Raw genomic sequence first — 25,354 nt, 5'->3', positions numbered from 1 at the left:
GCGTCCAAAATGGAAGGTCTCATGTCTGATATTCTGGACCTGAGAGATCTTTGATTCAAGAGGTTCATCAGGACCAGCCACAGCCTGCTTTCTGAATTGGTCCATACAAGCGTTGGAAGACCATGCGCACAGCTCTGATTGGGTGAGGGGCAGGCATGCCTGCTGCTTGTACAAATGAAGCTGTGCACGCTCAATCTTCTCCTTGGCCTCCATCATCACCTTTGGTCCTACAAGAACATCCCTCTCGGATCCTGGGAACGTGTGTACAAAGTCAAGAAAACTACGTTAACTAGAGGTGTCCAAGATGGGAAGATCTCGTGTCTCATATTCTGCTCTGGAATTGAGATCTTTGGTTCAAGAGGTTCATCTAGACCAGTATCCACCACCACCACCACCACCACCACCACCACCCCAGCCATGGCCCACTTACTGGGCTGCACAAGTGTTGGAAGTGCACACTCAAAGCTCCGATTATGTGAGTGGCGGTTGTGCAAATGGAGCTGCACAAGCTCAAGTGCACGCCTGCCACTTCCGAGAAAAACCATCCCTTCTTTCTCCCTTCCCCTCTGCCGCCGCCACTGCTGGTCAACAAAGCCAGAAGGGTCAGGGGACCATGGATCTGGTCAGCCTCTACTCCCACTCCTCTTAAACATCCTGGAGTTCCTGAAGCCCACCTGGCAGCCGATGCCGACCTTGGCCCCCATCCCACCAGGTTGAACTTCCTGGGCTTTGCTGGTCCCTTTCGGTTTCACTGCAGCTGGAGGAGGAGGAAGAGGAGGAGGAGGAGGAGGAGGAGGAGGAGGAGGAGGAGGAGGAGGAGGAGGAGGAGGAGGAGGAGGTGGAAGAGGAGGAGGATGCACTTGGTGGGTTGAGGTAACTTGGCCGTTGTATTGGGATTTCCTTCAGGCAGTTCATCAGCCGGTGGAGGGGAGAATTTTCAGCAGCCGCTTCCAAATCAGAGGCGCATGGTGGAGGAAGGCTCCCTATGAGGAAAGAGAGAGAGGTGGACGTACATCGGTTCCAAAAAGGAGGATGAGGCTGGGTGGCTTGACTGCATATTGAACTGGGCCAAGCTGTGTCCTCTCCAAAATGTTGGTCCAATCTGGCATAGTCCCACAATCACATCATAAAGAACTCCTACCTATCTATCTACCTTCCATCAATTGATCTCTATATTTGTCTAGCTGATCAATCTATTCATCAATTCATCTATTGTATATCATCCATCCATTCATCAATCCATCCATCATATCTATTCATCAATTCATCCATCCATTGCATTTATCTTCCATCAATCTATTTATAATATCTATTTTTCAATCAATTTATCTGTAGTATCTATTCGTCAATTTATCCGTCCATTGTATCTATTAATCCATTCTTCCATCCATCATATCTATCATCCATCAGCCCATCCATTGTATCTATTCATCAATCCATCCATTATATCTATCATCCATCAATCCACCACATTTATCACCCATCCCTCGTATCTATTCATCAATTCATCCATCCATTGCATTTATCTTCCATCAATCTATTTATAATATCTATTTTTCAATCAATTTATCTGTAGTATCTATTCGTCAATTTATCCATCCATTGTATCTATTAATCCATTCTTCCATCCATCATATCTATCATCCATCAACCCATCCATTGTATCTATTCGTCAATCCATCCATTGTATCTATCATCCATGGACTTCAACTCCCAGAATTCTCCAGCAGGGAATTCAGGGAGTTATAGTTCACACATCTGAAGATAGTTAAGGCTGACAAATGCTGGTTTGTTGCACTACAAGAGCTGGGGAAAACCACTTGAGGGCAGCCACAGAAGAATTCCATCTTCCTGCCACATACCCAGCCTCAATTCTCTAGTCATCAGAGAGGACTAGAATCTTGGTGATAACCATTAGACCAAGCTCTCAATGACCTCTGGAACCAGATTTTCTTGCAGCTTCCCTCTTTACCTGCAGGCCAAGGCCTTGGTGAATGAGCCTCCTCCATTCCTGGCCGCTTTGGAGTGCAGAAACTACGCCCTGCAGGACTGGAGGCCACGAAGAAGTCTCTGCTGGGGGCAATCTCTTTCAGGCAATTTTCCAGGCCCTGAAGTGGTGGGACCCTCGGGGGGCTTCCTCCTGTTTGCAAAAGGTGAGTTGCTGCTACCACTGGCAGCACACGGTTCACACACACACACACACACACACACACACCAGCATTCCCTTTTGTGGGGCATCCTCGTCTTATAATGGGTCGCTTAGCAACTGTTACAAGTTATGACAACCCCCCGCAAAAAAAGGGTTTGTTAGATGATACATAGATGACAGAGAGAGCGAGGATGATGATGAGAGAGAGGAAGAATGGAGAGAGAGAGAGAGAGAGAGAGAATGATAGGTAGATAGAGATGACAGAGAAAGATGAGAAAGAGTGAGAGATACGATGGATAGACAGATAGAGAGAAAGACAATGAGAGATGAAAGAGAGATATGATGGGTGGATGGATAGATTAGATAGATGATAGACACAGAGAGAGAGAGAGAGAGAGGAGAGAGAGATTAGATAGATGAGATAGATAGATGAGATAGAGAGAGAGAGAGAGAGAGAGAGGAGAGAGAGATTAGATAGATGAGACAGACAGAAAGAAAGAGAGAGAGAGAGAGAGAGAGAGAGAGATTAGATAGATAGATGAGATAGATAGACAGGAAGGCAGGCAGGCAGATACAGATGCCGGTTTGAACTGGTTCACCCAAACTGGTAGTTCCGAGCATCCGAGCACCAGTTGGCCCCACCCACCCACTGCGACACTATCCGGTCCTAGATATCTCACTTTCCACCCCACAGCAAAGGTGATTTGTGCGCCTCTCCCGTTCTACTAACCGTGGCTGACCTGGCAGGTGTGCAGGAAGCTGCACCCATCTACAAAGCCTTGTTTTAGGTGTTGCAGGGCAAGTGTGAAAGGTGCGTGCGCGTAGTGCGCATGTGTGAATCATGTGTGTATGGGTCTCACATTTTCAGTGAACCGGTTGTTAAAGTATGTGCATCCCACCTCTGGATGGATGGATGGATGGATATAGAATTGATAGAGATTATAGAAAGAGGGAGAGATAATGATAGACAGAGATGATGGACGGATGGACAGACAAGAAGGATTGTAGGTGAGCTCAACTGAATCCTTCCCTCTCCACTACCCATAGACCCAGTGGTGGCAGAACTGAGAACAGGTCACCCCAGAGGAGCATTCCCAGAAGATTGGACTTCCTCCCCCTTTCCCCACCATCAAAGCATCCCACTGGGGAGTGTGGGACATGGAGCTACCTCTCACCTCCCTCCCTCCTGGCCCATGGCGCTGGCTCTGGTGTCCACTGGCGGAGTCTGTCCGGTGAGCTATGGATGGAGGAAGTGACGGCTGGGGACCATCGCGGGTTCTGGATGTCCTTCAAGCACTTCTCCAGGCCTTGCAAGGGATTGCTGCTTTGACTGAGTCCTACAGAGTTGAGGGTCCTTAGCTCAGCATTGCAACCTGGAACCCACCAGACCTGAGTCCCCAACCTCCTCACCTTCCTCTCTCCTTGCCCGCTGCGTTGGCCCCGACGTCCATCTTTGGAGACCATTCGGGGAGCTGCTGATGGCCGGTGAAGAAGCCTGGCTGGGGGAACTCAATGGGGTCTCCTTGAACCCCTTCCCAAGGCTTTGCAAAGGACTCTGGGTTTGGCCGAGCTCTGTAGAAGACAGGTAAGGTAAACAGGCCAAGCTACCATGGCCAAGACCAGCAGTGAAAGCGTACCACAGTGGTTGATCATGAAGACTCTCGAGTTAGCTGCCCACTTCCCTCACTGTCATCTCTGCTTGAGATCCCAATCACAACCCTTGGCCCACAGAGATGTTCTGCCAAGAGATGGACACCAAGATGTCCCGGCTCTTGAAGGATCAGAGTCTACCTTGCTACCCCAGGTCAAGAAGGATCTCACCATCTTCCTTCCTTCTCCATCTGGCAGGTTCTGGAGTCCACCAGGGAAGACAATCCGGGGAGCTGCTGATTGATGAATTGACAGCAGGGGACATGGGCTGGATGTAGGCACTTGGAGGATGCTCCTTCATGATTCCAAGACCTGTGAGGAACAGAAGAGAAACATCAGCAGAAGATCCACTGAAAGAGAACTGGGGCCAATGGGATTGAAGTCCAGTCTCAAGGAAAGAACTTCCTTGGCTGACGTCTGGGCACTCAACCTAGTCTACCTCAGAGGGTTGCTGTTGTAGGAGAAACTGCCAATGGGATAATTGCTCCTGGAGTAAAGGTAAGCTAGAGATCCAGCAGACCAACTGAACATACTCAGTGGACAAGTCTTAAGAACAAGGTTGTCCTTTGAAGATGTGAAACAACCAGGGGTTGGATTCAGCTGGTTCGGACCGGTTCGTGAGAACTGGATGTTAATTTTAATCTGATTCGCCGAACCAGTAGTTGCAAGGACTGGCTGGCCCTCCCCATCCCTCCCAGGAGTCTCCACGCGCCCCATTTTGGATGTGAGGTAAGTGCAGGGCCCGTGTGGAGCCTCTGGGAGGGCGGAAAATGGGCCTACCAAAAGTATCAGAAGTCTGGAAATGGGGTTGTTTCTTGCCTCTGAAGGGTTTCCAGAGCCCGGGGAAGGCCGTTTCCATCCTCCCGGAGGCTCAAGCAAACTGTCCAGAGCTCCAGGAGGATGAAAAATGGGCCTACTGGAACTAGCAGGAGGGCAAAAACACCCCCCGGGGGGCATTTTCATCCTCCTGGAGGCTTGAGAAAAGCTCCGAAGCCTGGGGAGGGAAAAAACATCCCCCCTGCCACGGTGCAGGAGGCCAAGTAGGCCACACCCACCTTGTCCATGCCCACCCAGCAACCGGGCAGAGAACCAGATGCTAAATTTTTTGAATCCCACCACTGGAAACAACCCTGATGCCGTTTTCTCCTAGGACCAAGGATTCATTGTGGGATATGTGTGCTGGCTGAGGACCAATCACCAGGAGTCAGTGAGTTCTAGTCCCGCCTGAGGCATGGAAGCCAGTTGGGTGACTTTGGACCAGATACTTCCTCTCTCAGCTCAACCCAGCTGACAGGGTGGCGGTTGTGGGGAAAATAGCAGCTGGAAAAGATATTAAGGATGTTCACCACCTCGAGGGATCAATACAATTAATAAAGTGAGGATATAAATGAGAGAGGGGGGAGGGAGAAAGAGAGAGATCAGAGAAAGATAATGGATAGAGATAGATGGATGGAGAGAGAGAGAGAGAGAGAGATGATAGAAAGATCAAAGACAGAGGAGAGAGAGAAGATAGATAGATAGATAGATAGATAGATAGATAGATAGATAGATAGATAGATAGATAGATAGATAGATAGATAGATATTTATTTCTTAGATTTTTAGACCGCCCCTCTCCCAGAAAGGGACTCGGGGCGGTGTACAGTCAATACAAATAAAATCGGTCATAATAATAAAATACATTTAAGATACATTTGGAGGGGGAGATAGGCTGTACTAAGAAATAAATATATTCTAATCCTAAAAACATCACAATTAAAACCCCAAACCCAATTAAAATAAAATAAATCCCCGGGAGGTAAAACTAAGAAAGTGCCAGGCCAGCTGATTGAAATAGGTGAGTCTTTAACTTTTGCCGGAAGGAACGGAGGTCGGTGGTAGTTCGAATGTCTGGGGGGAGGTCATTCCAGAGGGTTGGGCCCATCACAGAGAAGGATCTACTCCTAGGCGTCGCCCGCTGGCATTGCCTAGCAGACGGCACCAGGAGGAGCCCCTCCCTGTGTGAGCGGATAGGTCGCAGGGACGTGTGTGGTAGGATGCGATCCTGCAGATAACTAGGTCCTATGCCATGGAGCGCTTGGATAGATAGATAGATAGATAGATAGATAGATAGATAGATAGATTAGATTGATTGATTAGATAGATTAGATAGATAGGCAGGCAGGCAGGTAGGCAGGCAGGCAGAATGTATAGAGGATGGATGGATGGAGAGAGAGAGATTATAGATAGATGAAAGACAGAAGAGAGAGAATGATAGATAAGAGAGAGAGAGATAGGCAGGCAAACAGGCAGAATACAGAGATGGATGGATGGATGGATGGATGGATGGATGGATGGATGGATGGATGGATGGATGGAGAGAGAGAGCATAGATAGATGAAAGGCGGAAGAGAGAATGATAAATAAGAGAGAGAGAGAGATAGGCAGGCAGGCAGGCAGAATAGAGAGAGGTGAATGGATGGATGGATGGATGGATGGATGGAGAGAGAGTGAGAGATATTATAGATAGATGAAAGGCAGAAGAGAGAGAGAATGATAGATAAGAGATGATAGATAGATATTAGATGAGATACATAGATGGATAGATGGAGAGAGAGAGAGAGAGAGAGAGAGAGAGAGAGAGAGAATGGATAGATGATAGATAAAAACAGGCCATTGAAGAAGCTGGATCTTCAAGGCTTCTCCTGTTGATGGGACTTACCTTCCTGCCCCATCGCCGTCTCCACTTTCTGCCCTGCCGGCTGTCTCTCATGGTGCCCGTTGGCATATCCCTGGGGCAGGAAGGACTGCTGGGCTGGCTTTTCCCCGAGACAGGCTTCTGATCCTTGGGGAGGACAATTATCGGATGGAGGGCCTGGCAAGAGACAAGGAAAGGAGGAAGAGGCAGGCAGGCCCTGGGTTTAGGAGTTGCCCTCCATGTCGAAGGGACCTGGGTTTCTTTCAAGCTCTGGTTGAAGGTGCTGCTCCTAAGGTTGCTTAAGGGATCCTCCCCACTCAACCGGGCTCTCGGGAGCTTCCGTGTCTCTCTTTGGGAACCAAAGTTGAAACCAACTGGTTTACAGATCAGCAACTGCCTGTATGATGGGACGATGGGATGGGATGATGGAAGTCGGAATACAACATCTGGGGAAGAGTGAGATGCATGGCTGGGGCTGAAATTTGGAAATGCGGGACCGAGTGGACCTCCTGATCTATGCTCTACCTAGCTCGGAGTCCCCCAACCTTGACGAATTGAAGGCGAGTGGACTTCAACTCCCAGAATTCTCATCAATGGCAGTGGAATTCTGGGAGCTGAAGTCTACCTTCCTGGAAACTGCCAAGGTTGGAGAACCCTTCCTTCATTAACTGGTTGAGGCTCACCACCTTCTTCCAACCCCTGGCCTACCGAAGCGTCCTCGTCTTCCTCCTCTTCGTCTCTCCTTCTCCCCAATTGCTCCTCGTTTCCCCGGCAAGATTTGTGGGGGCGGTGGTCTCGGCACGGGGATGTCCTTCAGGCAGTTGAGCAAGCCATGGAGAGGACTTGTGGCAGGGCTCCACTCTAGGAGAAGGGGAAGAAGAAGAGGAAGGAGGAAGGGGGAAGGAGAAGAGAGGAAAGAGAAAAGAGGAAGGAGGGGGAGGGAGAGGAGGAACTCAAGGTAGATCTCCAAAGACCTTGGCATCATCATCATCATCGGACAACCATGCTTGGAACCTGTCCTTCAGGGATGGGAATCAGAGAAGCTCTCCCTTTGTCCTTCACTTTGGACACCTAGGCTGGGCAGGGACCTCTGGACCAGCTCTTTCCTTCCTTCTCCAACATCTCACCTGGGTTTGGACTTTCTTTCCTTTCAGGACTTCCTAGGATTGAAACTCCCACCACCTCCTGCTTCTTCTCTGAGCCACCTATGTGAGGTCTCCCACTTCCTGCTGAAGTGCTTACCTCTTTGACCCCCAAAATGCCCTCTACCCTAATTCAGCCCTCCCCAGGTCAACCTTGACTTCTTCTTCACCTCCCCAGGTCAACTTTGACTTCCTCTTTATCCCCCCACCTCAACCTCAACTTCTTCTTCATCTTCCCAAGTAAACCTTGTCCACAATCACTCAAACACGGAACACAAAATTGTGGGGTAGAGACAACAGCCTTCCCACCCACCAGAGGTGCACACACACACACACCCGACTCTGCCCTAAATGGTCTTTGCCTTACCAGCCGAATACGGGACCCATAGTCCCAGCTTGGACCTGGTCCTTGGATGGCCAAAGTGGTGGTAGCTCTTCTCTTCCAAGTCATCCCCGTGGCCTCGTAGGGGGTGCTCTTCCTCGGATTTAACTGGGAGGGGAGTACAATGAAGGCATCTCTACTGCAAGGACTTGGAGGGGGTGGAAAAGGCTGCTTCTATGCCCCTCCCTCCAGTTTCTCCCCAACTCTCCCCCCTCAACCTGCTGCTGGTTGACCCCAAGGACCTCGACGTCCATCCACAGGTGGGCAGGGAGTGACGCCAGGAGAAGGGGGACCAAGAAACAGACTGTATGATGACCACATTTCTAAACAAAATGGGCTTTGAGCCAGCTGGCTGGGAGGGATGGGCTTTGTATTCCAAGATATTGAAAGGGTGCTGAGTGAAGGAAGGTTGATCTTGACTGCTGTCTTGGGACCCAGAACGTTTCCAGTCCTGCCTGAAACACCCAGACATTTGCCTGCGAGGGATCTTCCTTTGAGTAGCTCTCTTCCCTTCCCTTCCCTTCTCATCCTTTCTTCTCTTTTCTTTCCCTTCCTTCTTACAGCTCTCTTCCCCCTTGTCTTCCCTTCTTTCTTTCCTACCTTCCTCTATCTCTTCTTTTTCCTTCTCCTTCCTTCTTCCCCATCTCTCCTTCCTTCCTTTCCCCTTCCCTTTTCTGTCCTTCCATCGATCCTCCCTTCCTTCCCTTTTCTACTATCTTTCTTGCCATTCCCTTAATCATTTCTTTCCCTTTTCCTTCCTCCTTTCTTCCTTCTGCTATCTCTGCTTCCTTCCTTCCTTCTCTTCTTCCTTCCCCCCTCTCTACCTTTTTCTTTCCTTCTTTATCTATTTTTCCTTCTTTCTTTCCTTTCTCTCTCTCCCCTTTCTTAAATTTTTCTTTCCTTCTTTCTCCCTTTCCTTCCTTCCTTTCCCTCTCCCCCTCTTCCTTTTCTTCTTTATCTCTCTTTATTTCCTTCTTTCTTCTCTCTCTCCCCTTTTCATACTTTTTTCTTTCCTTTCTCCCCTTTCTTTCCTTCCTTCCTTTCCCCCCTCTCTTTTCTTTCCTTTATATCTCCTTTCTTTCCTTTCTCTTTCCTCTTCTTACTTTTTTTCTTTCCTTCATTTTCTCTCTCTTGCCTTCCCACATTTGTTCCTTTTCTTTTTCCTTTATCTTTCCTTTCTCCTTCTTTCTTTTCTTTCCCTCTCCCCCTTTTCTTACCCTTTTTTCTTTCCTTCTTTTTCTCTGTCCCCCCCCCCTTCCTTTCCACCCATCTCCCCTTCTCCCAATGTTTCAGGTCACCCATGAAATTCAACCCCAAAACCAGACCTGGAAATTTACCACAAACAGCCGAGATGCCGGATCGGTCTTGGGCTTTCTCTGGGCTTCCACTTTCACGGACAATCACCAAGGAGAGGTCCCCTGGCAGGTCCTGGTGTGGGCAGCTGCTGGTCTCCTGCTCCGTTTTGACTGCAGACACCCACAAATGCTGCCCTCAATTCTGGCTTTGCCAGAGACAAGAACAGAAAGAAAATCCCCTTCCCCACCAAAGCCCCCTCCCCTTGGCAGCCAGGAAAGTGTACCTAATGGGATGGGATATGTGGTCGGCAGCCACTGGCAAGTCACCTACCTGCCAGAAAGTTGTCTTTCTCTTTTCCACCTGGGCAGTTTACTCTCCTGCTCCCTTTGGCCTGGGGGATGAAGGGGTCCCCCCTGGTTGCCACAGAAGACCCAGGTCCTTCTCTGGGGTTGCAGACCCCCAGCTCCTCTCCGGAAGCTTCCACCTTAACTGCAGCAGGATCGATAGGTAGGAATTAAAATTTAGATACACGGAGATAAAAACCCGGCTGGGAAACCCGATGCCTTAATTCCAACAGTGTGTCAGGCCTGCAAGCCATCTTTCCTTTTGGGCTTCAGGCCTGTCACACTTTTTACCATTCATTTTCTATTGTGGGAAAATGGGAGGGGGGATTATACGGAGTTGGGTGATGTGTAGCCATAACAACGTTCTTTCCAGAAAGCCAAGGTCATCCTTTGTTTTTGCACCTCTGCACCTGACCGGAACTGGAGGGGTGGAGCTGCCAGCGTGGCAGTGGGAGATGGGACCATGGGATGGACTGGTGGGTGTGGGGGGGGGGGAGATCTTGAACTTTCAACTGGGGGGGGGAAAACCAGGAAGCTTTCAGAATTGGTTTTTCCCAGATGTGCCAACATGGCTCTCTTCATCAATTGGAACTTCGAGGAATCTTTTGCCTCGGACTCTGATTTACTTTTGGATGCTATCTGGAACCCTAACCCAGTGACCACGTGGGAAAGTTGAAAAGAGTTTTGGCAGGCATGAGATCATTTTACAATTGGTTCATCATCATCATCATCATCTTTTAATGACCCCATAATCCCTTGTAGGGTGAAGTCTGGGCAACTGAATGGAGCTAGTGGAGTATTTAATGGCCGGATGCCCTTCCTGTCGCCAATCTGGAGTTTTGTTCAGCAGATACATTCTCATTGTGCCCAGGCAGAGAAATATCTGCCTCTACATGGGATTGAACTCACAGCTCCCTGATTGTGAGGTGAGAGTGCCACCTCTAGGCCAGCGCACCGCTCTTATCATTTTGTAATTGTTTAACAACAACATATTCACACACATTTGTAAAACAGGCTGGTGCCTCAACAATTCTAAGATGGCCTACACCAGGGGTGTCCAAACTTAGGAACTTTAAGACTTGTGGACTTCAACTTCCAGAATTCTGGGAGTTGAAGTCCACAAGTCTTAAAGTTCCCAAATTTGGACACCCCTGGCCTACACCTTCTGCGTGTGCCCATGGCAAAAAGTTCAAAAATGCAGGCAGCACTCGACATACGACCACAATTGAGCCCAACATTTCTGTCACTAAGTGAAACATGTTTTGAGAGAACGTTGCCCCAGTTGACAAATTCTCTTGCCAGGGTTGTTAAGTGAATGACATCAGTGGATTCAGTTAGGAAACTGGTTGTTAAGGGAATCTCGTTTCCCCATGGATTTTGCTTGTCAGAAGGTCGCAAATGGGAACCTGCAACCGTCATAAGGATGAATCAATTGCCAAGGATATGAATTTTGATCACGAGGTTATAGGGATACTGCAACGGACATAAGTGTGAAAAACTCTGTTATTCTGAGGAGGGGGAGGAGGAGAGAAGGGTCTCCTGCTTGAGCAGGAGGTTGGATTAGAAGACCTCCGAGGTCCCTTCCAATTCCACTACTCTGTTATTCTGTCATTCAGTTATTATTCTGTAATTCTCTTACTCTCTTAAGAGTATTTTGTCACTCTTCTGTCATTTGGCTATTCAGTTATTCTGTTATTTTATTATTCTGTGCATGACTGCATCATTTTCTCTCCTGAAATCTATAAATATGAGTACATCCTTTTGCCTGTAGGAGTCTGCCTTACTATTTTCTGGAGCAAAATTCCTCCAATGCACACTGAAAATAAAAATTAGAGCAGTGAGTCTTAATTACAGGTACTCCCTGACTTACAACAGTTCATTTAGTGACGGTTCAAAGTTACAGCAGCACTGAAAAAAGACACCGACGACACTCTTTCACACTTAACCACAGTTGCAGCTTTCCGAACGGCCACGTGATCCAAATTCAGATGCTTGGCAAATGATTCATATTTACGACGGTCACTCTGATCCCCTTTTGCGACCTTCAGGCAAGTGAAGTCACTGGATTCACTTAACAACCAGGTTACCGACATCACCCCTGCAGGGAATTCACTTAACCACCGTGGCGAGAAAGGTCATAAAATGGACATTTTGGGCTCAGTTGTGGTCATAAGTCGAGGATCATCTATATTCATTTGGGGGGGGGGCTGTGCTTAGTCCCAGAACAGAAGAACAGATTGAGGAGAATCAAAAATTCAGGTAAATTGTCCGTGAAAATCAAGATTTACCTTGGACGGGTAATGAGTCACTCCTGCCTCCCCATCGCCCAAATCTGGGGGTCGGTGGCTGCCTCCCTATGGAGGCCTTGAGGGGAGTTTGGGGGCCACGGCTGGACTGAAGTGTAACCAGATCCTTCAGGCACTTCAGCAACCCTTGAAGTGGAGGTTTCTCTTCGGACGCTCTTTCTACGAGAGAGAGAGAGAGGAAGAGGCCGATGGAATTCATAAATAATAACATTACAAATGACAGATGAGAGAATAGAGAGGAAACTCATCCAAATTTGCACATGACACTAAAATGGCAAGAACGGTTGACAACCCCGAAAACTAGCCTGGGATCCCAAAAGGTCTGGTTAGACATAAACAATGGGCCACCTCCAACAACAGGACACGAGTTTCAGCCATCGCAAGTGCATCACCTCTAGAAACAAATAAAGGTATAACTAGCAGCCAGCGTGAGTTTGTTAAAAACAGGTCATGGCAAACCAATCTTATTCCATCCTTTGACCCAGTGACTAAATTAGCAAACCAGCAAAACGCCACGGACGTAACACAGTTAGACTTCAGCAAGCCATTCAACAGATCAGACCACAACCTGCTTCTTGGAAAACTGGGAAAATGTAGGATAAACAGCATCACCACTGGGTGGAGTTGCAACTGGCTGACAAACCCTACTCAACAAGTAGTCCTCAGTGGTACTATGTCTACAAGGAGGGAAGTAGTAAGCAGTGGGCCAGCACAAGATTCTGCCTTAGGCCCAGGACTCTTCAATATCTTCATCAATGACTTAGATGAGGGAAGAGAAGGGAAACTCATTAAAATTTGCAGGTGACATTAAAATGGCAAGAACAGTCAACACCCCAGAAGACCAAACTCGGGATCCCAAAAGATCTGGACGGACGTGAACAATGGGCCATATCCAACAACAGGACATTTAATGTGGGTTTCATCCCACCGAGTCTCAGGAATTGCAACTATATCATATCTAAAAATGAATAGAGTTATAATTAGTAGACAGCAGCAGGAGTTCTCGATTTACAACAAGTCCCGGGGGAGGGGTGGACAAGAAGACCTCCAAGGTCCCGCCCAACTCTGTTATTCTGTTATAATTCCTTTGTCCCTCTCCAAGTTTGCAAATGACAAACCTGGCCCCAACTTTGGAGATGCCTTGCGAGAACTTTTCGGAAGTCCCTTCTCAGCGATGGCCTCGGGCATTGTCTTTCCATCCTCGGATTGGCCGTCAGCCTCAGAGATGCTTCGCAAAGGGCCCGGTGATGTGGGTTGTTCTGCCCCTCCATCCCCCCAGGAATGGTGTTGGCCCAGACAGCCGGAATCTGCAGAAGAGCCTTTGCAACAAAGGAGATGGTTAGGATGGGGTTGGGTTGGGTAGGGTAGGACAGAACAGAACAAAAAGGATAGGGTAGGAGAGGATGGAAGAGGAGAGGAGGAGAGGAGAATAGGACAGGACAAAAAGGATACAGCAGGAAAGGATAGGATAGGATAGGAGTGGAGAGGATAGGTTGAGAGGAGAGAAGAGAAGAACAGGACAAAAAGAAGGATGGGGTAGGATGGAACAGAACAAAAAGGATAGGATAGGAGGGGAGGGGATGGAAGAATAGGACAGAACAGGACAGAATAGAACAGAAGGATGGGATAGGATGGGATAGGATAGGATAGGATACGATAGAAGAGGAGAGAGAGGAGAGAGAGGACAGGACAGGACAGGACAAGACAAAACAAAACAAAACAAAACAAAACAAAACAGAATAGATGTTTTCAGTTTGAACCGTCACTAAACATACTGTTGTAAGGGTAAAGATGAGTGTATTGTTTTCTCCATTGTTTTCTGGAGGGAATTCCTCCAGAGTGCACCGTTAACAAAATAAACCCTGCCATCAGCCTTGATTTTTGCTATTTCAGTCCTGAATTCGAATCCACATCTCTCCAAGTTTTAGACGTCAGGGACGCCTTTGTGGTCGCCCCGTTGTCTTTGCAAGGAGATTTTTCATGAGTTTTCATCCTACTTTTGCAGCGGGATATCAAATGAGTGGGAAGGGCCGGGCGGAAAAGACAAAGGGGGCCGAAGACCCTCCCTCAAACTCACCATAGGTATCCAGCCTCAGGTCCATTGCTGGCCTGTCCTTCTGCTCTGTTGAGAGACGAAGTCCTTCTTCGGACTTCAGCTGCCCTTCGGCCAGGTTCTCCTTGGTCGACAGCTCTGCTTCGGTTGCTACCTCTGCATCAACGGGAAGGAAGGAAGGCAAAACTAGACTCAACATCATGTGTAGCATTAGTATAGGCAGTCCTCGACTTACAATGGTTTGTTTAGTGACTGTTCAAAGTTACAACGGCGCTGAAAAACAAAAACTTAGGACCGTTTTTCAGATTACTTCGCTTCAGAATCAAGTTGCTGGTCCCTATTGCGGTTGCAGGACCAGAAGCAATGGAGGTCAACTCAACAAGGAGAGATTCAGTCTAGAAGGAAGGAGAAATATCCTGACGATGAGAACAATTAACCAGTGGAACTGCTTGCCACCAGAAGTCATGGGTGTCCATCCCTGGAGCTTTTTAAAAAGAGACTGGGCAGCCACTTGTCTGAAATGGTATAGGCAGTGGTGGGATTCAAACAGTTCACACCACTTCGGCTGAACTGGTTGTTAAATTGCCGGCTGGCGCCTCCCCTCCCTGCCCTTCCCCACCTCTCCCATTCTGGGAGTCCCCCTGCGCCCCGTTTTGGCTCCCAGGTAAGTGCAGGGAGGCCTACTAGGCCAAAAACGGAGCCTGGGGGGCAGTGCACCCCCACCCCATCCCCACAGCCCATTTTTGCTCCCAGGGGGGTGCAGAAGGTCGAGTGTCACACACCCACCATGGCCATGCCCATCCAACCAGTCATTAGGACAGAGAACTGGTTGTTAAATTATTTGAATTATTTGAGCAGGTGGGTTGGACTAGAAGACCTCCAAGGTCCCTTCCAATGCTGTTATTCTGCATTCCGGACAGTGAGAACAATTAACCAGTGGAACAGCCTCCCTCCAGAAGTTGTGGATTCTCCATCACTGGAGGCCTTTGAGAAGAAACTAGCCTGCCACTTGACGGTGATGTGGGGGTCCTGTTTAGGCAGAAGGTTGGACTAGAAGACCTCTAAGGTCCCTTCCCATGCTGTTATCCTTTTAATCCCAGACAAATTAATCAGTGGAAAGGCTTTTCGTTTGAAGTTGTGGGTGCTCCAACACTGGAGCTCTTAAAGATGAGATTGGGCAGTCATTTGTCTGAAAGGGTATAGGGTCTCCTGGTGGAGCAAGGGGTTGGACTAGATGACCTACAAGGTCCCTTCCAATTCTCTAATTCAATAGCCAGACACACACACACACACACCCATTTGTCAGCCTGTGTTCACTGAGGCTAAAATTTCTGCATCTACGAAACAAGTTTGTTTGTTCCCCCTCTTACACTCACGTGAAATAGGGTGGTATGTCTATAACTCGTGCACAGGTGGTCTTCAACTTACAACCACGACTGGGCCCAAAATAAAGGTTGCAAAGTGAACTATTTAAGTGATTTTTGCCTCGCGGTTACGACCTGTCTTGCCACAATTGTTAATCAAATCAATGCAGTTGTTAAAAGGGTAACATGGGCGTTCAGTGAATCTGCTGACTTTATTGGTTCAGGTGGTCACAAAACAGGATCACTGCGACCGTCATAAGTAGGAGTCCGTCTCCAAGCGTCCGTATTTTGATCATGTGACTGTGGGCATGCTGCAACCGTCGTAAGGGTGAGAAACTCTTGTAAGTCGCTTTTTTCAGAGTCGTTGCTACTTCGGACGGTAACCCAATGAATGGTAGTAATTTGAGGACTGCCCCTGCATTGTTCCAGTGATGGACCCACCTGTTCCCTTCCATCCTTGAGCATCGCAGGGGGCAAACGGGCCCTTGGTGGTGGGCTCCGAACATTCTCCCTCTGGGCTGCTGCTGGGGGTCCCCCCTGGGCTGGAGGCGCTCAGGGAAACCGAGTCAGCCAAGGGTTCAAGGAAGTGTGGGAAACTCTTCAGCTGGACAATGGGACCTGCTGGAAAGAAAGATCAAAAGCTCAGAAATTCCCACAGCTCTCCTTTTAACCTGCAAGACACAGAGGAATCTGGGGAGGGGGTTCTTCACAACTGCTTGCGTGGCAGGGGGCTCCCAACTCCTGGCAGCCAAGGACCACCAAGAAGAAGATTGAAGAGGAAATCTCTCCTGATTCCATCATATCCCGATTCGGAGGAGGAGGAGGAGGTGGAGGAGTTTGAAGCAGGACCATCTGAAGGGAATGGCAAGTCTGGAGACCCCACGGACCAAGGACGATGCCATCCCAGGCCATTCCAGTCTTGTGGGAGGTGGTCAGCCGGAGGGGAGCTGCCTTCCCTCACAAACACACGGGAGGATCGGCTGCAGACAGGCAGCGGGGATGAAAGGCAGAAAACCCTCTGACAAGGAACAGCTGCCTCCCCCACTCGCTCCGAAGGCACGGAGAACAGAGCAGAGGCTAGCTCAGAGATCTGTGAGGTTGCCAGCGAGGAGGCAGCCCCATCCTTTCTCACACCAAAATTGATCCGATTTAATCAGAGGCCAGGGAGGGTTGCGGTAACAATCATTTGGCTTTGGCACACATTTCTGCCAAAGACTCTGCTTTGCACCTGTTCTGACCCAGCTCCCCAAATACAACAAACCCTCTGAAGTTCAATCAATGATTCCTTTATTAGGAGCGTCAGCAGCTCCAGCAAAAGATTTCTCTCTCACCGCAGGCTAACAAGTCTGTCCGGCAGGGAGATTAATAGTTGTCCAGCATACGGTGGAGCTTCGCTAGCAATGGTGGCTCTTCCTTCCCAAGGACCGGCCCACAGATTTCTATTGCTCTCCTCTCCTCTGCTTTCTGTACATCCGTGTGTCAGGCACTGGACCCAGCTGTTCCTCCTCATCAGCCACCTCCTGACCTGGGGGCTGTTGACCCTCCATCTGAGGGCTGACAGACGTTCCAGGCTCCTTCTCTGTCTCTCTCTCTCTCTCTCTCTGCCAGCTCCCTTCCCTCTTCCCCTTCGGAGCTCCCAGGTTGCCCTGATGCTGACCCTGACTCCCACACTGCCTCCTCCTCCTCCTCCTCCTCCTCTGGCTCAGCTGCTGGAGGGGTCAACAGCTGGCAGGCCACAACAGCACTGTGTTTCTGCCCTGTGAATCTTGACCGTTATTTGTGGACTACGGGCCTTGCCTGGTGGACTTTATATCTTGTTTTGGCACTCCGGACTTCCTCCTCGCCTGGTGAATCGGCTCCGGTCACTATTGGCTTTAGTTTGAGGGCCCCTGTATTGTACTGACCATGGGTGGCTGCCATCGGGAAAGTTTGGGCTGGTTTCCACTAGCCACGATAGGGCCATTTGCAATGGGATAGCAGAGCAATGAAGCAGGGGTCCCAAACCCCCGGCCCACAGCCTGCGGCATACCAGTCCACTCAAACAAGGGTTCAGGATGCAGGCAATACACAAAGCCACGCCCTCTCCGATCTGCAGAAAACCCACGGAACTGGTCCCTGGGGTCCCAAAGGTTGGCGGCCACTGCAATAAAAGACACCACCAAAGCCTCCCTCGGCCCAGTCCAGTGGTCCCCAACCTTTCCCCCTTTGTGGAACAGTGGGGGGAGGGAGAGAGAATGGTGCAGTGTGCATGGCAGAAATCTCCGTTTGCATGAGCAACAGGCACTGCCAGGTAAAGCGCCATTTGTGCCGCTGCTCGCACAAATGGAGCTTCATGCCCATGCGAGAGCGGCCACAACTTATACAAATGGAGCTGTGCACACGTGCTCACCAGCCGCTTGAGCTCACCAATTCCAAACTTTCTAGTATTGCGGCCTGCCAGTGGCTAGTGGAGCTGACAACAGACTCAGAGAGTGAGGAGGTTGGGGAGGAAGATGGGCCAGTCCTGGAGTCTGGGGAAGGCTCTGATGAGGGCTCTGTGTCGGAGGCAGAGAGGGGGCCAGGGCCAGATGTCTAGTTATCAGCTGCCTTCAGAGTCAGAGATCAGTGGGGCAGAAGAACAGCTGGAGCCTGTTCCCAGTGTGCGCATGCGCAGAGTTACCAGACGAAGGGAACAGCTAAAGAACAGAGATCAACTTGGGAATAAAGCCACAGGTGGATGCTGAATGCCGCCCCCCCATAGGGAATAAATAGGAGCAAAGGGGGAGTGGTGTTTGCAGGAGACAATTAGTTTGTTTAATTAGTGTGAAGATTTGCTAATCTGAGAGACTCCTTGCCAAGTATTTCTTTGTTCAGTTTGCGCCTTGAAGCTACCGGCTTGGCAACTCTCCAAGGACTGATAAGGTCTGTGGTTGCAATTCACCCTGGAAAGACTGTTTATCGGGACTTCGCTGGATGTGAATGCTAGGAATTTACATTAGCCAAATAAAAAGGTTTTTTTTGGGGGGGGGGACAAGGAGTCTGTTTCATAATTTGGTGAAGCCTAGGTCAGAAGACTTAGGGTAGGGGACCCCTGGCCTAGGCTCAACAAAATCTGTTCAGCCGCGCAGCCAGTGAACTCACCTTGCCCTCTGCTTTCGCTGCCCCCAGCAGGCGTGGACCGATCCAGGCTCACCTGTGCGTGTCCACAAAGGAATTCTGGGATTTCGTTGACCAGCTTCATGAGTGCGCAGAGGTGGTGGCTGCTTTGATCATTACCTGCGCAGGGAAGAGACGCTTTAGAACTCTTAAAGTTCCCAAGTTTGGACACCCCTGCTTTAGGGAATAGGACAGAAAACAGGTGAGAAATAGGATGCCACCCCAATGCGACCAGTTCTGAGCCAAAATTACAGAGAACATGACCTCGCCCTTAATCCGTGACTCTCCTGCGGGGTTTCCTCCAACTGGGCTGTGACTGCAATGCCAGGAAGCCTCAGCCAAGGCTTAAACCAGTGGGCATTCCTGTCCCTGCAGATCTGGAGAGTACTGGCTGGAAAAGGAAGGCGGAGAGAAACATTAGCCTGATTCTCTGCCACTCGTACCCTCCTCGTCGCTTGCTGCAGCCCGGAGCTCCTCAGTCTCATCCTGCTTCAGGTCACAGGGTCCTTCCATGCCCTCTGGAAAAGGGGGCTCTTCACCTGTGGGGAGGGGAAGAGAGAGGCAGCTGACAGCCCAACAATGGCACATTTAAATAGTTACCAAAGAAACGAGGGGAAAAGCATGGCTTAAATGAAATATAAACCCTTAAATCCTCTTAATGTTCTGTAATCATGCCTGGGAAGGCTGTTTGGGGAATCCTGGGGCCGGAAGGGAAAGTTGAGCGAGAGGCGAGTGTGTTGGTCCTTTTCGCCCTGGGTGACAGCTGGGTGGGGGGAGGAGTGGGTCCCTGTTTGGTGGGTGAGAGAGACTGGAGGGGGCAGGGTGCCATTTCGGTTATGAGTGGACGTGTTCTGAATGTGTTGGGAGATAAGGGGTACTCGACGTGGCTCCTCTGCAGCAATGAGGAAGGGGTGGTGTGAGTTTGAGGGCACTGAGAGCAAGTGCTATGGTCCCTGTAAGGGTCGCCTTGCCCCCACCCAACAGTTTGTCCGTGGGAGGAAGTTTTCTCCCTTTTAAGAAAGAGTGTTGGGTATCAGGCCTGTAGCCATCTTTTCTTTTGGATCTTTGGCCTGCCTCACTTTCTATTATTCCACTATGCATTTTCTAATGGGAGGGGGGATTGCATAGTTAGATGATATGTAGCCATAACAAAATTCTTTCTAGAAAGCCAAGGCCATCTTTTGTCTATGCACCTCTGTACCTGACCGGAACTGGATGGGTGGAACTGCCAGCATGGCAGTGGGAGATTGGACCAAGTGATGGATTTGTGGGTGTGGGGGAAAGATCTTGAACTTTCAGCTGGGTGGGGAAAACCGGGAAGCTTTCAGATTCGGGTTTTCCCAGATGTGCCAACATGGCTCCCTTCATCAATTGGAGCTTTGAGCAATACTTTGCCTTGGACTCTGATTTAATTTTGGATGCTATTTGGAACCCTGACATCGGGGATGGGAGACAGCAATAGCAATAGCACTTAGATTTATATACCGCTTTACAATGCTTTACAGCCCCCTTTAACCAGTTTTACAGAGTCAGCCTCTTGCCCCCTAACAATCTGGCTCCGCATTTTACCCACCTCGGAAGGACGGAAGGCTGAGTCAACCTTGAGCCTGGCGAGATTCGAACTGCCAAATTGCAGTCAGCTGGGACTCAGCAGAAGTAGCCTGCAGTACTGCACTCTCTAACCACTGCGCCACCACAGCTCTTCTGTGGATGGAGTTGCTCTCAGGGAAGGCAGAGGAGGACGGCCTATTTCGGTGGTATTGGGCAACAGGAGATACGGGAGGCAAGGGGGGGGGAGACACGGGGAACGCTACCCCGGGGGTTTAGTACCAGTCTGGTGTTTTGCCCCCTTGCCCTCAGCTCATTTACCTAGTCAGCAGATCTGTGGTGGCCCTGATCTTAGGCTGCTGCTTTTAAATGTCAGATCAGCTTGCAATAAGGCTAGCCTTGTTGCTGATTTGATCCTCAAAGAGAAGGTCAATCTGGCTTGTATAACTGAGACCTGACAGAGGGAGGCGTTCTCCTCGTAGATATGTGCACAGTGGGTTATCGGGCATGGCAGCAGTCTAGACCTCAGGGCCGGGGAGAGGGTGTGGCTGTTATTATCAGAGAATGTCTCGTTGCCTCCAGGGACACTGTTCCACTGTGCCTTCTGGATTCTGCTATTGCTGGTTCACTCAGGGACACACTTCGGGTGCAATATGCACACATGCGCAGAAGCAAAAAAAATAAGATGGTGCACCTATGGCACCGCCAATACAACCGGTTCAGGGGTGTGGCCGAGCTTCTGCTAGGGACGGCCTTCTCCTCCCTCTCTCCCCCTGATTTTTCCCCAGGCGCACTCCTGGAGGAATGAGACGGCGATGCTGGCCAGCGCTCTCTTCACTTACCACTCCCCCCATCACCCCTGCGACCTGCCGGCTGCAGCCCTGCTTGGCTGTGTGGCTGGCCAGGAAAGCGGCATGGGGCGAGCACAGGCCATCATCTCTGCCTCCTTCCTCTGTGAGTTACACAGCGGAGAAATAGAGGCTTCTTTTTTGCCAGCCTCCTAGCTGATCCAGTCCCCCTTTCACATGTGCCTTGCATTGCGACAAGCGGTGTGTGTGTGAGAGAGAGAGAGGGAGGGGAGGGAGGGACAGCCACCTGGTTTCCTATGGGGGGGAGAAATCCATGCAGAGGGAGGAAAAACGCTGTCAAAGAGAAGGGAGCGCATGCCACATGGGCTTCTCCCAATCCTCCGCTCCGGCAAAGGAAGTGGGTGGGTGGGGCAAGCCTGGTGCGGACAGGTGGGGTGAGCAAGTGAGCGGCGAGCTAGCACCAACTGGGCAGGGGGGGGGCAGGCCAGGGGAGGGAGCATTCCAGTACGGAGCCTCTGGAAACTCAGATACGGGAAGGCACTCTAAATTTCGCAATCGGGTACTCGCATACCGGTGCATACCAGCTGAAACCCACCCCTGGTGGACTCACATCCAGAAGCTCCAGTTGGGGCAAAATGCAGTGGCCTGCATGGTTTTGTGCAGACCCTGGTGTGCACACGTGTCACATCTTCTGCATTGGCTGCCCATTTGTTTCCGGGTGCAATTCAAGGTGCTGATTGTCACCTTTAAAGCCCTTCATGGCTTGTGACCAGGTTATCTGAGGTACCCTCTCTTGCCGGTCACATCTACCTGACCCACCAGAGCAGAGAAGCAGGGAATGTGGGTCCCATCCCCAAGGGAGATACACCTGGTGGGACCCAGTGTCAGGCCTGCAAGCCATTTTTTCCTTTTTGGACTTTAAGCCTGCCACCCTTTCTATTATTCTATTATGCATTTTCTATTGTGGGAAAAGGGAAGGGAGGATTATAAGGAGTAGAATGTTATGTAGCCATAACAAAATTAATTCTAGAAAGCCAAGGTCATCCTTTGTCTCTACACCTGGCCGGAACTGGGTGGGTGGAAGCTGCCAGCATGGCAGTGGAAGATTGGACCGTGTGATGGACTTGTGGATGTGGGGGAAAGATCTTGAACTTTCAACTGGGTGGGGAAAACCGGGAAGCTTTCAGATTCGGGTTTTCCCAGATGTGCCAACGTGGCTCTCTTCATCAATTGGAACTTTGAGCAATATTTGGCCTTGGACTCTGATTTACTTTTGGACGCTGTCTGGAACCCTGACATTAACCCGAATCTCCTTTAAAATACTTCACCAGGACACCCAGAAGAAGGGCCTTCTCCGTGGTGGCTCCCTCTCTCTGGAACCTCATTATCTCAGAGATTAGAATAGCCCCCACTCTAGTAATCTTTTAGAAGCCTGGGGAACCCAGAGCGGGAGGGAGCCCATTAAATGGCTCGTGTGATCGGGTGTCACCAGGGCAGGGCGGTGACTTTATTATATTATACTATATTAATTTATTTGATTCTTTTTATTAATTTTATTGTTTTAAATGTGGTTTTATTTTCTGTAAGCCGCCTTGGGCAACTAGGTGGCAATATAAATTTAATTAATTAACCAATAAAGAAACAAGCGCATACATGGTTCATAGAGACCTCCCTATTTCACAGGAGTATAAGGGGAGGGGAAGGATAGCTGAACTGTAGTTATAAACCAGGAGTGTCCAAACTTGGGAACTTTAAGACTTGTGGACTTCAACTCCCAGAATTCCCCAGCCAGCTGGGGAATTCTGGGAGTTGAAGTCCACAAGTCTTAAAGTTCCCAAGTTTGGACACCCCTGTTATAAACCATTAAACTATAGCACAAACTGTTTGACTTAATCCAAAGGGGGGGAATGCAGGTAGTCCTTGACTTACAACAATTTGTTTAGTGACCATTCAAAGGTACAACGGCACCGAACAAAATGACTTTTTTCACACTTCTGGCCACGGCAGGCTCTCCTTGATCATGTGATCCAAATCAATACGCTTGGCAACTGACCCGTATTTATGACGGCTGCAGTGCTCTGGGGCCGCCGGGATCAACATTTGTGACCTTCTGACAAGCAAAGTCAATGGGGAAGCCAGATCCACTTAACAGCTTGGATTCACTTAATGACTGTGGCAAGAAAGCTCATAAAGTAGGACAAAACTCACTTGAGAAATGTCTTGCTTAGCAACAGAAATGTTGGGCCTAATTGTGGTCGTAAGTAGAGGACTAGTTGTACATGATTCATAGACACCTCCCTATTTTACAGGAGTATAAGCACTTGCAAGATTTTATTTGACCAATCCAAAATAAAGTATAGGTGCTCCAATCACATCTCCCTAATTCATAGGAGAATCAGGGGGGGACAGGAGTATAAGCCAGACTTCCTGGATGTTGACAAATCCAAAATAAGCCTCCCTAATTCACAAGCATATAAGGAGGGGAGCCCAACCAGATTTACAAGGTTTTATTTCACAAATCGAAAATAAAGTGTTCATGCTTCATAGACACCTCCCAATTCACAGGGGTATAAGTTGGGGAAGCACAATCAGACTTGGGAGATTTTGTTTGCAAATCCAAAATAAACCACCGTAATTCACAGGAGTATAAGGGGGGGGGGGGGGGACACGACCAGGTTTCCAAGATTCCCTTACTACAGTCAAATGATCATTTGAGCCTTCTTGTAGAGCGGATTTCTTGGTTTGATCTCCCTAATGGGGCTCACCATTATCTTCCACCCCTTTCGAAAGGCCAGAGGCAGCTTTTGAGGGGCAAGACCCAAGGAAACAATTCACCCCCCCCTCCCCACCCCAAGTCTTGGCCCAGCGGGGTAAGTAAGAGAGCACAACACAGTGTGCATCTACAGGTGACAATCTCTCTCCATGCTGGGGATTCTTGTTTGGAAACTTTAAAGAATGGGCCCACAACCCTTGGGCCGTGGACCATGGACCGGGCCGTGGCATGCCAACAAACGGTCAGCACAAACAAGGGAAGCCCCATGTGTGAGATCCCGGCAGCACATGAAGCCACATACCCTACGGTCCACGATTGGTCCCAGTCTATAGTGCCCAAAAGATTTATAGGACGATAAAAGGGTCCTTTTTTCAATGGCAAAAGGGTGGGACATCTCCCCACTTTAACTTAGTTTTAGTGAAAAGCTGTGCTTCAGTGCACAATGCTCGCAAACAAGATCCACCCCCACACACACACACACATACCCCAGGGCAGTAGGATTCTTTCATTCACACGTCCCTCTGCGGGAAAAGGGGCTTTCTTACGATGGGTTTTGTCGCCTCCTGCCACCAAAGGCAGCTGTCTTCTCCAACTGGACCGGGGGAGGTTGGCGGTCCCGTCCGGCTGGCAGGTCAAGGAGGAGAAACCCAGGGTGGGGACCGAGTGACCTGTGCGGAAAAATGAGATGCAAGGGAGAAGAGGTTGCAAAAGGAGGGTTCAGATCGGACCTCAATGGGGCAACCCAGAGCTTGAAAGCTTCAGGAAAGATTTGGGTTGGGGGTCAGGGGCCTGTCACACCCACACACCCAAGCTCAAATGCAGGGCTCCAAATATAAAACACCCCTCCATGAATAGAAGGTGGCAACTTCAAGCAGAGAGGGGAGGGAGGGAGGGAGGGAGGGAGGGAGAGGTGAGGAGAGAGGTGAGGAGAAGAGAAGAAAAGAGAAGTGAGGTGAGGAGAAGAGAAGACTTGTAGCTGAGGGTAGAACAATGGGGTTCTAGATGGTTCTCTGAGCTTGGTGGGTTTCTGACAGACTTTTCATGACCAATTTAGAGAACATTGGTGCTAGAAGGGAGGGGTCTTTGTGAAATGGAGAAGAAGGGGAGGGAGGAGGAGGAGAAGGAAGAGAAGGACTATGGGGGGACGAGAAGATCTCTTAGCTTAGTGATTTTGTTTGTTTTGTTTGTTTTATTGGATTTATATGCCGCCCTTCTCCAAAAGGACTCAGGGCAGCGTACAACATTAAAAAACACACATCCCGAAAAGTTAAAAAGAAATTAAATACATATCCAAAAAACCAAACCCAATTAATAGGACAATAACATTTTAAAAATGAGATAAAATTAACAGGACAGGCTGGCTTGCTGGAAAAGCCAACTCTTTAGGGTGCGTCGGAAGGATCGGAGATCAGGGATTTCTTGGAGATGTCTTAGGACCCAACTAGGGAATGTCATCCATGCTAGAAGGGAGAGGGGTTTGTGGATAGGGAGGAAGGGGGGAGGAGAGGGAGGCTGTGAGGACCTTGGTGCTCTTTCAGCTTGGTGTTTTTGTTGCAGACCTCTCATGATCCAACTAGGTGACGTCATCAGTGCTAGAAGGGAGGGGGGATAGGGAGAGGAGGAGGAGGAGGAGGAGGAGGAGGAGGAGGAGGAGGAGGAGGAGGAGGAGGAGGAGGAGGAGGAGGAGGAGAACGACGACTGTGGTGCTCTCTGAATTTGGTGGTTTC

General features: G+C 49.5%; 1 protein-coding gene across 1 annotated transcript in view; it reads right to left on the bottom strand.

The window, feature by feature from the left end:
- The window catches only part of LOC309401624 (uncharacterized protein), a 45,925-nt gene that overhangs the window by 18,396 nt on the left and 2,175 nt on the right, over positions 1–25,354 (bottom strand). Inside the window, exons 3-20 of the mRNA XM_081970692.1 lie at positions 24,173–24,295; positions 18,941–19,036; positions 18,483–18,617; positions 15,804–15,983; positions 14,023–14,154; positions 13,064–13,264; positions 11,928–12,104; positions 9,626–9,784; positions 9,325–9,465; positions 7,985–8,107; positions 7,184–7,336; positions 6,500–6,652; positions 3,971–4,111; positions 3,560–3,721; positions 3,325–3,486; positions 1,973–2,140; positions 838–983; positions 675–792 (exon numbers count right to left, since the gene is read on the bottom strand). Of these exons, the coding sequence (XP_081826818.1) occupies positions 675–792; positions 838–983; positions 1,973–2,140; positions 3,325–3,486; positions 3,560–3,721; positions 3,971–4,111; positions 6,500–6,652; positions 7,184–7,336; positions 7,985–8,107; positions 9,325–9,465; positions 9,626–9,784; positions 11,928–12,104; positions 13,064–13,264; positions 14,023–14,154; positions 15,804–15,983; positions 18,483–18,617; positions 18,941–19,036; positions 24,173–24,295 (2,670 nt within the window). The remainder of the gene's footprint in view (positions 1–674; positions 793–837; positions 984–1,972; positions 2,141–3,324; positions 3,487–3,559; positions 3,722–3,970; positions 4,112–6,499; positions 6,653–7,183; positions 7,337–7,984; positions 8,108–9,324; positions 9,466–9,625; positions 9,785–11,927; positions 12,105–13,063; positions 13,265–14,022; positions 14,155–15,803; positions 15,984–18,482; positions 18,618–18,940; positions 19,037–24,172; positions 24,296–25,354) is intronic.

Source organism: Natrix helvetica, assembly GCF_964273705.1.
Source record: "Natrix helvetica genome assembly, chromosome: Z".
NCBI classification, from domain to species: Eukaryota; Metazoa; Chordata; class Lepidosauria; order Squamata; family Natricidae; genus Natrix; species Natrix helvetica.
This window is presented reverse-complemented; position numbering and strand designations above follow the sequence as displayed.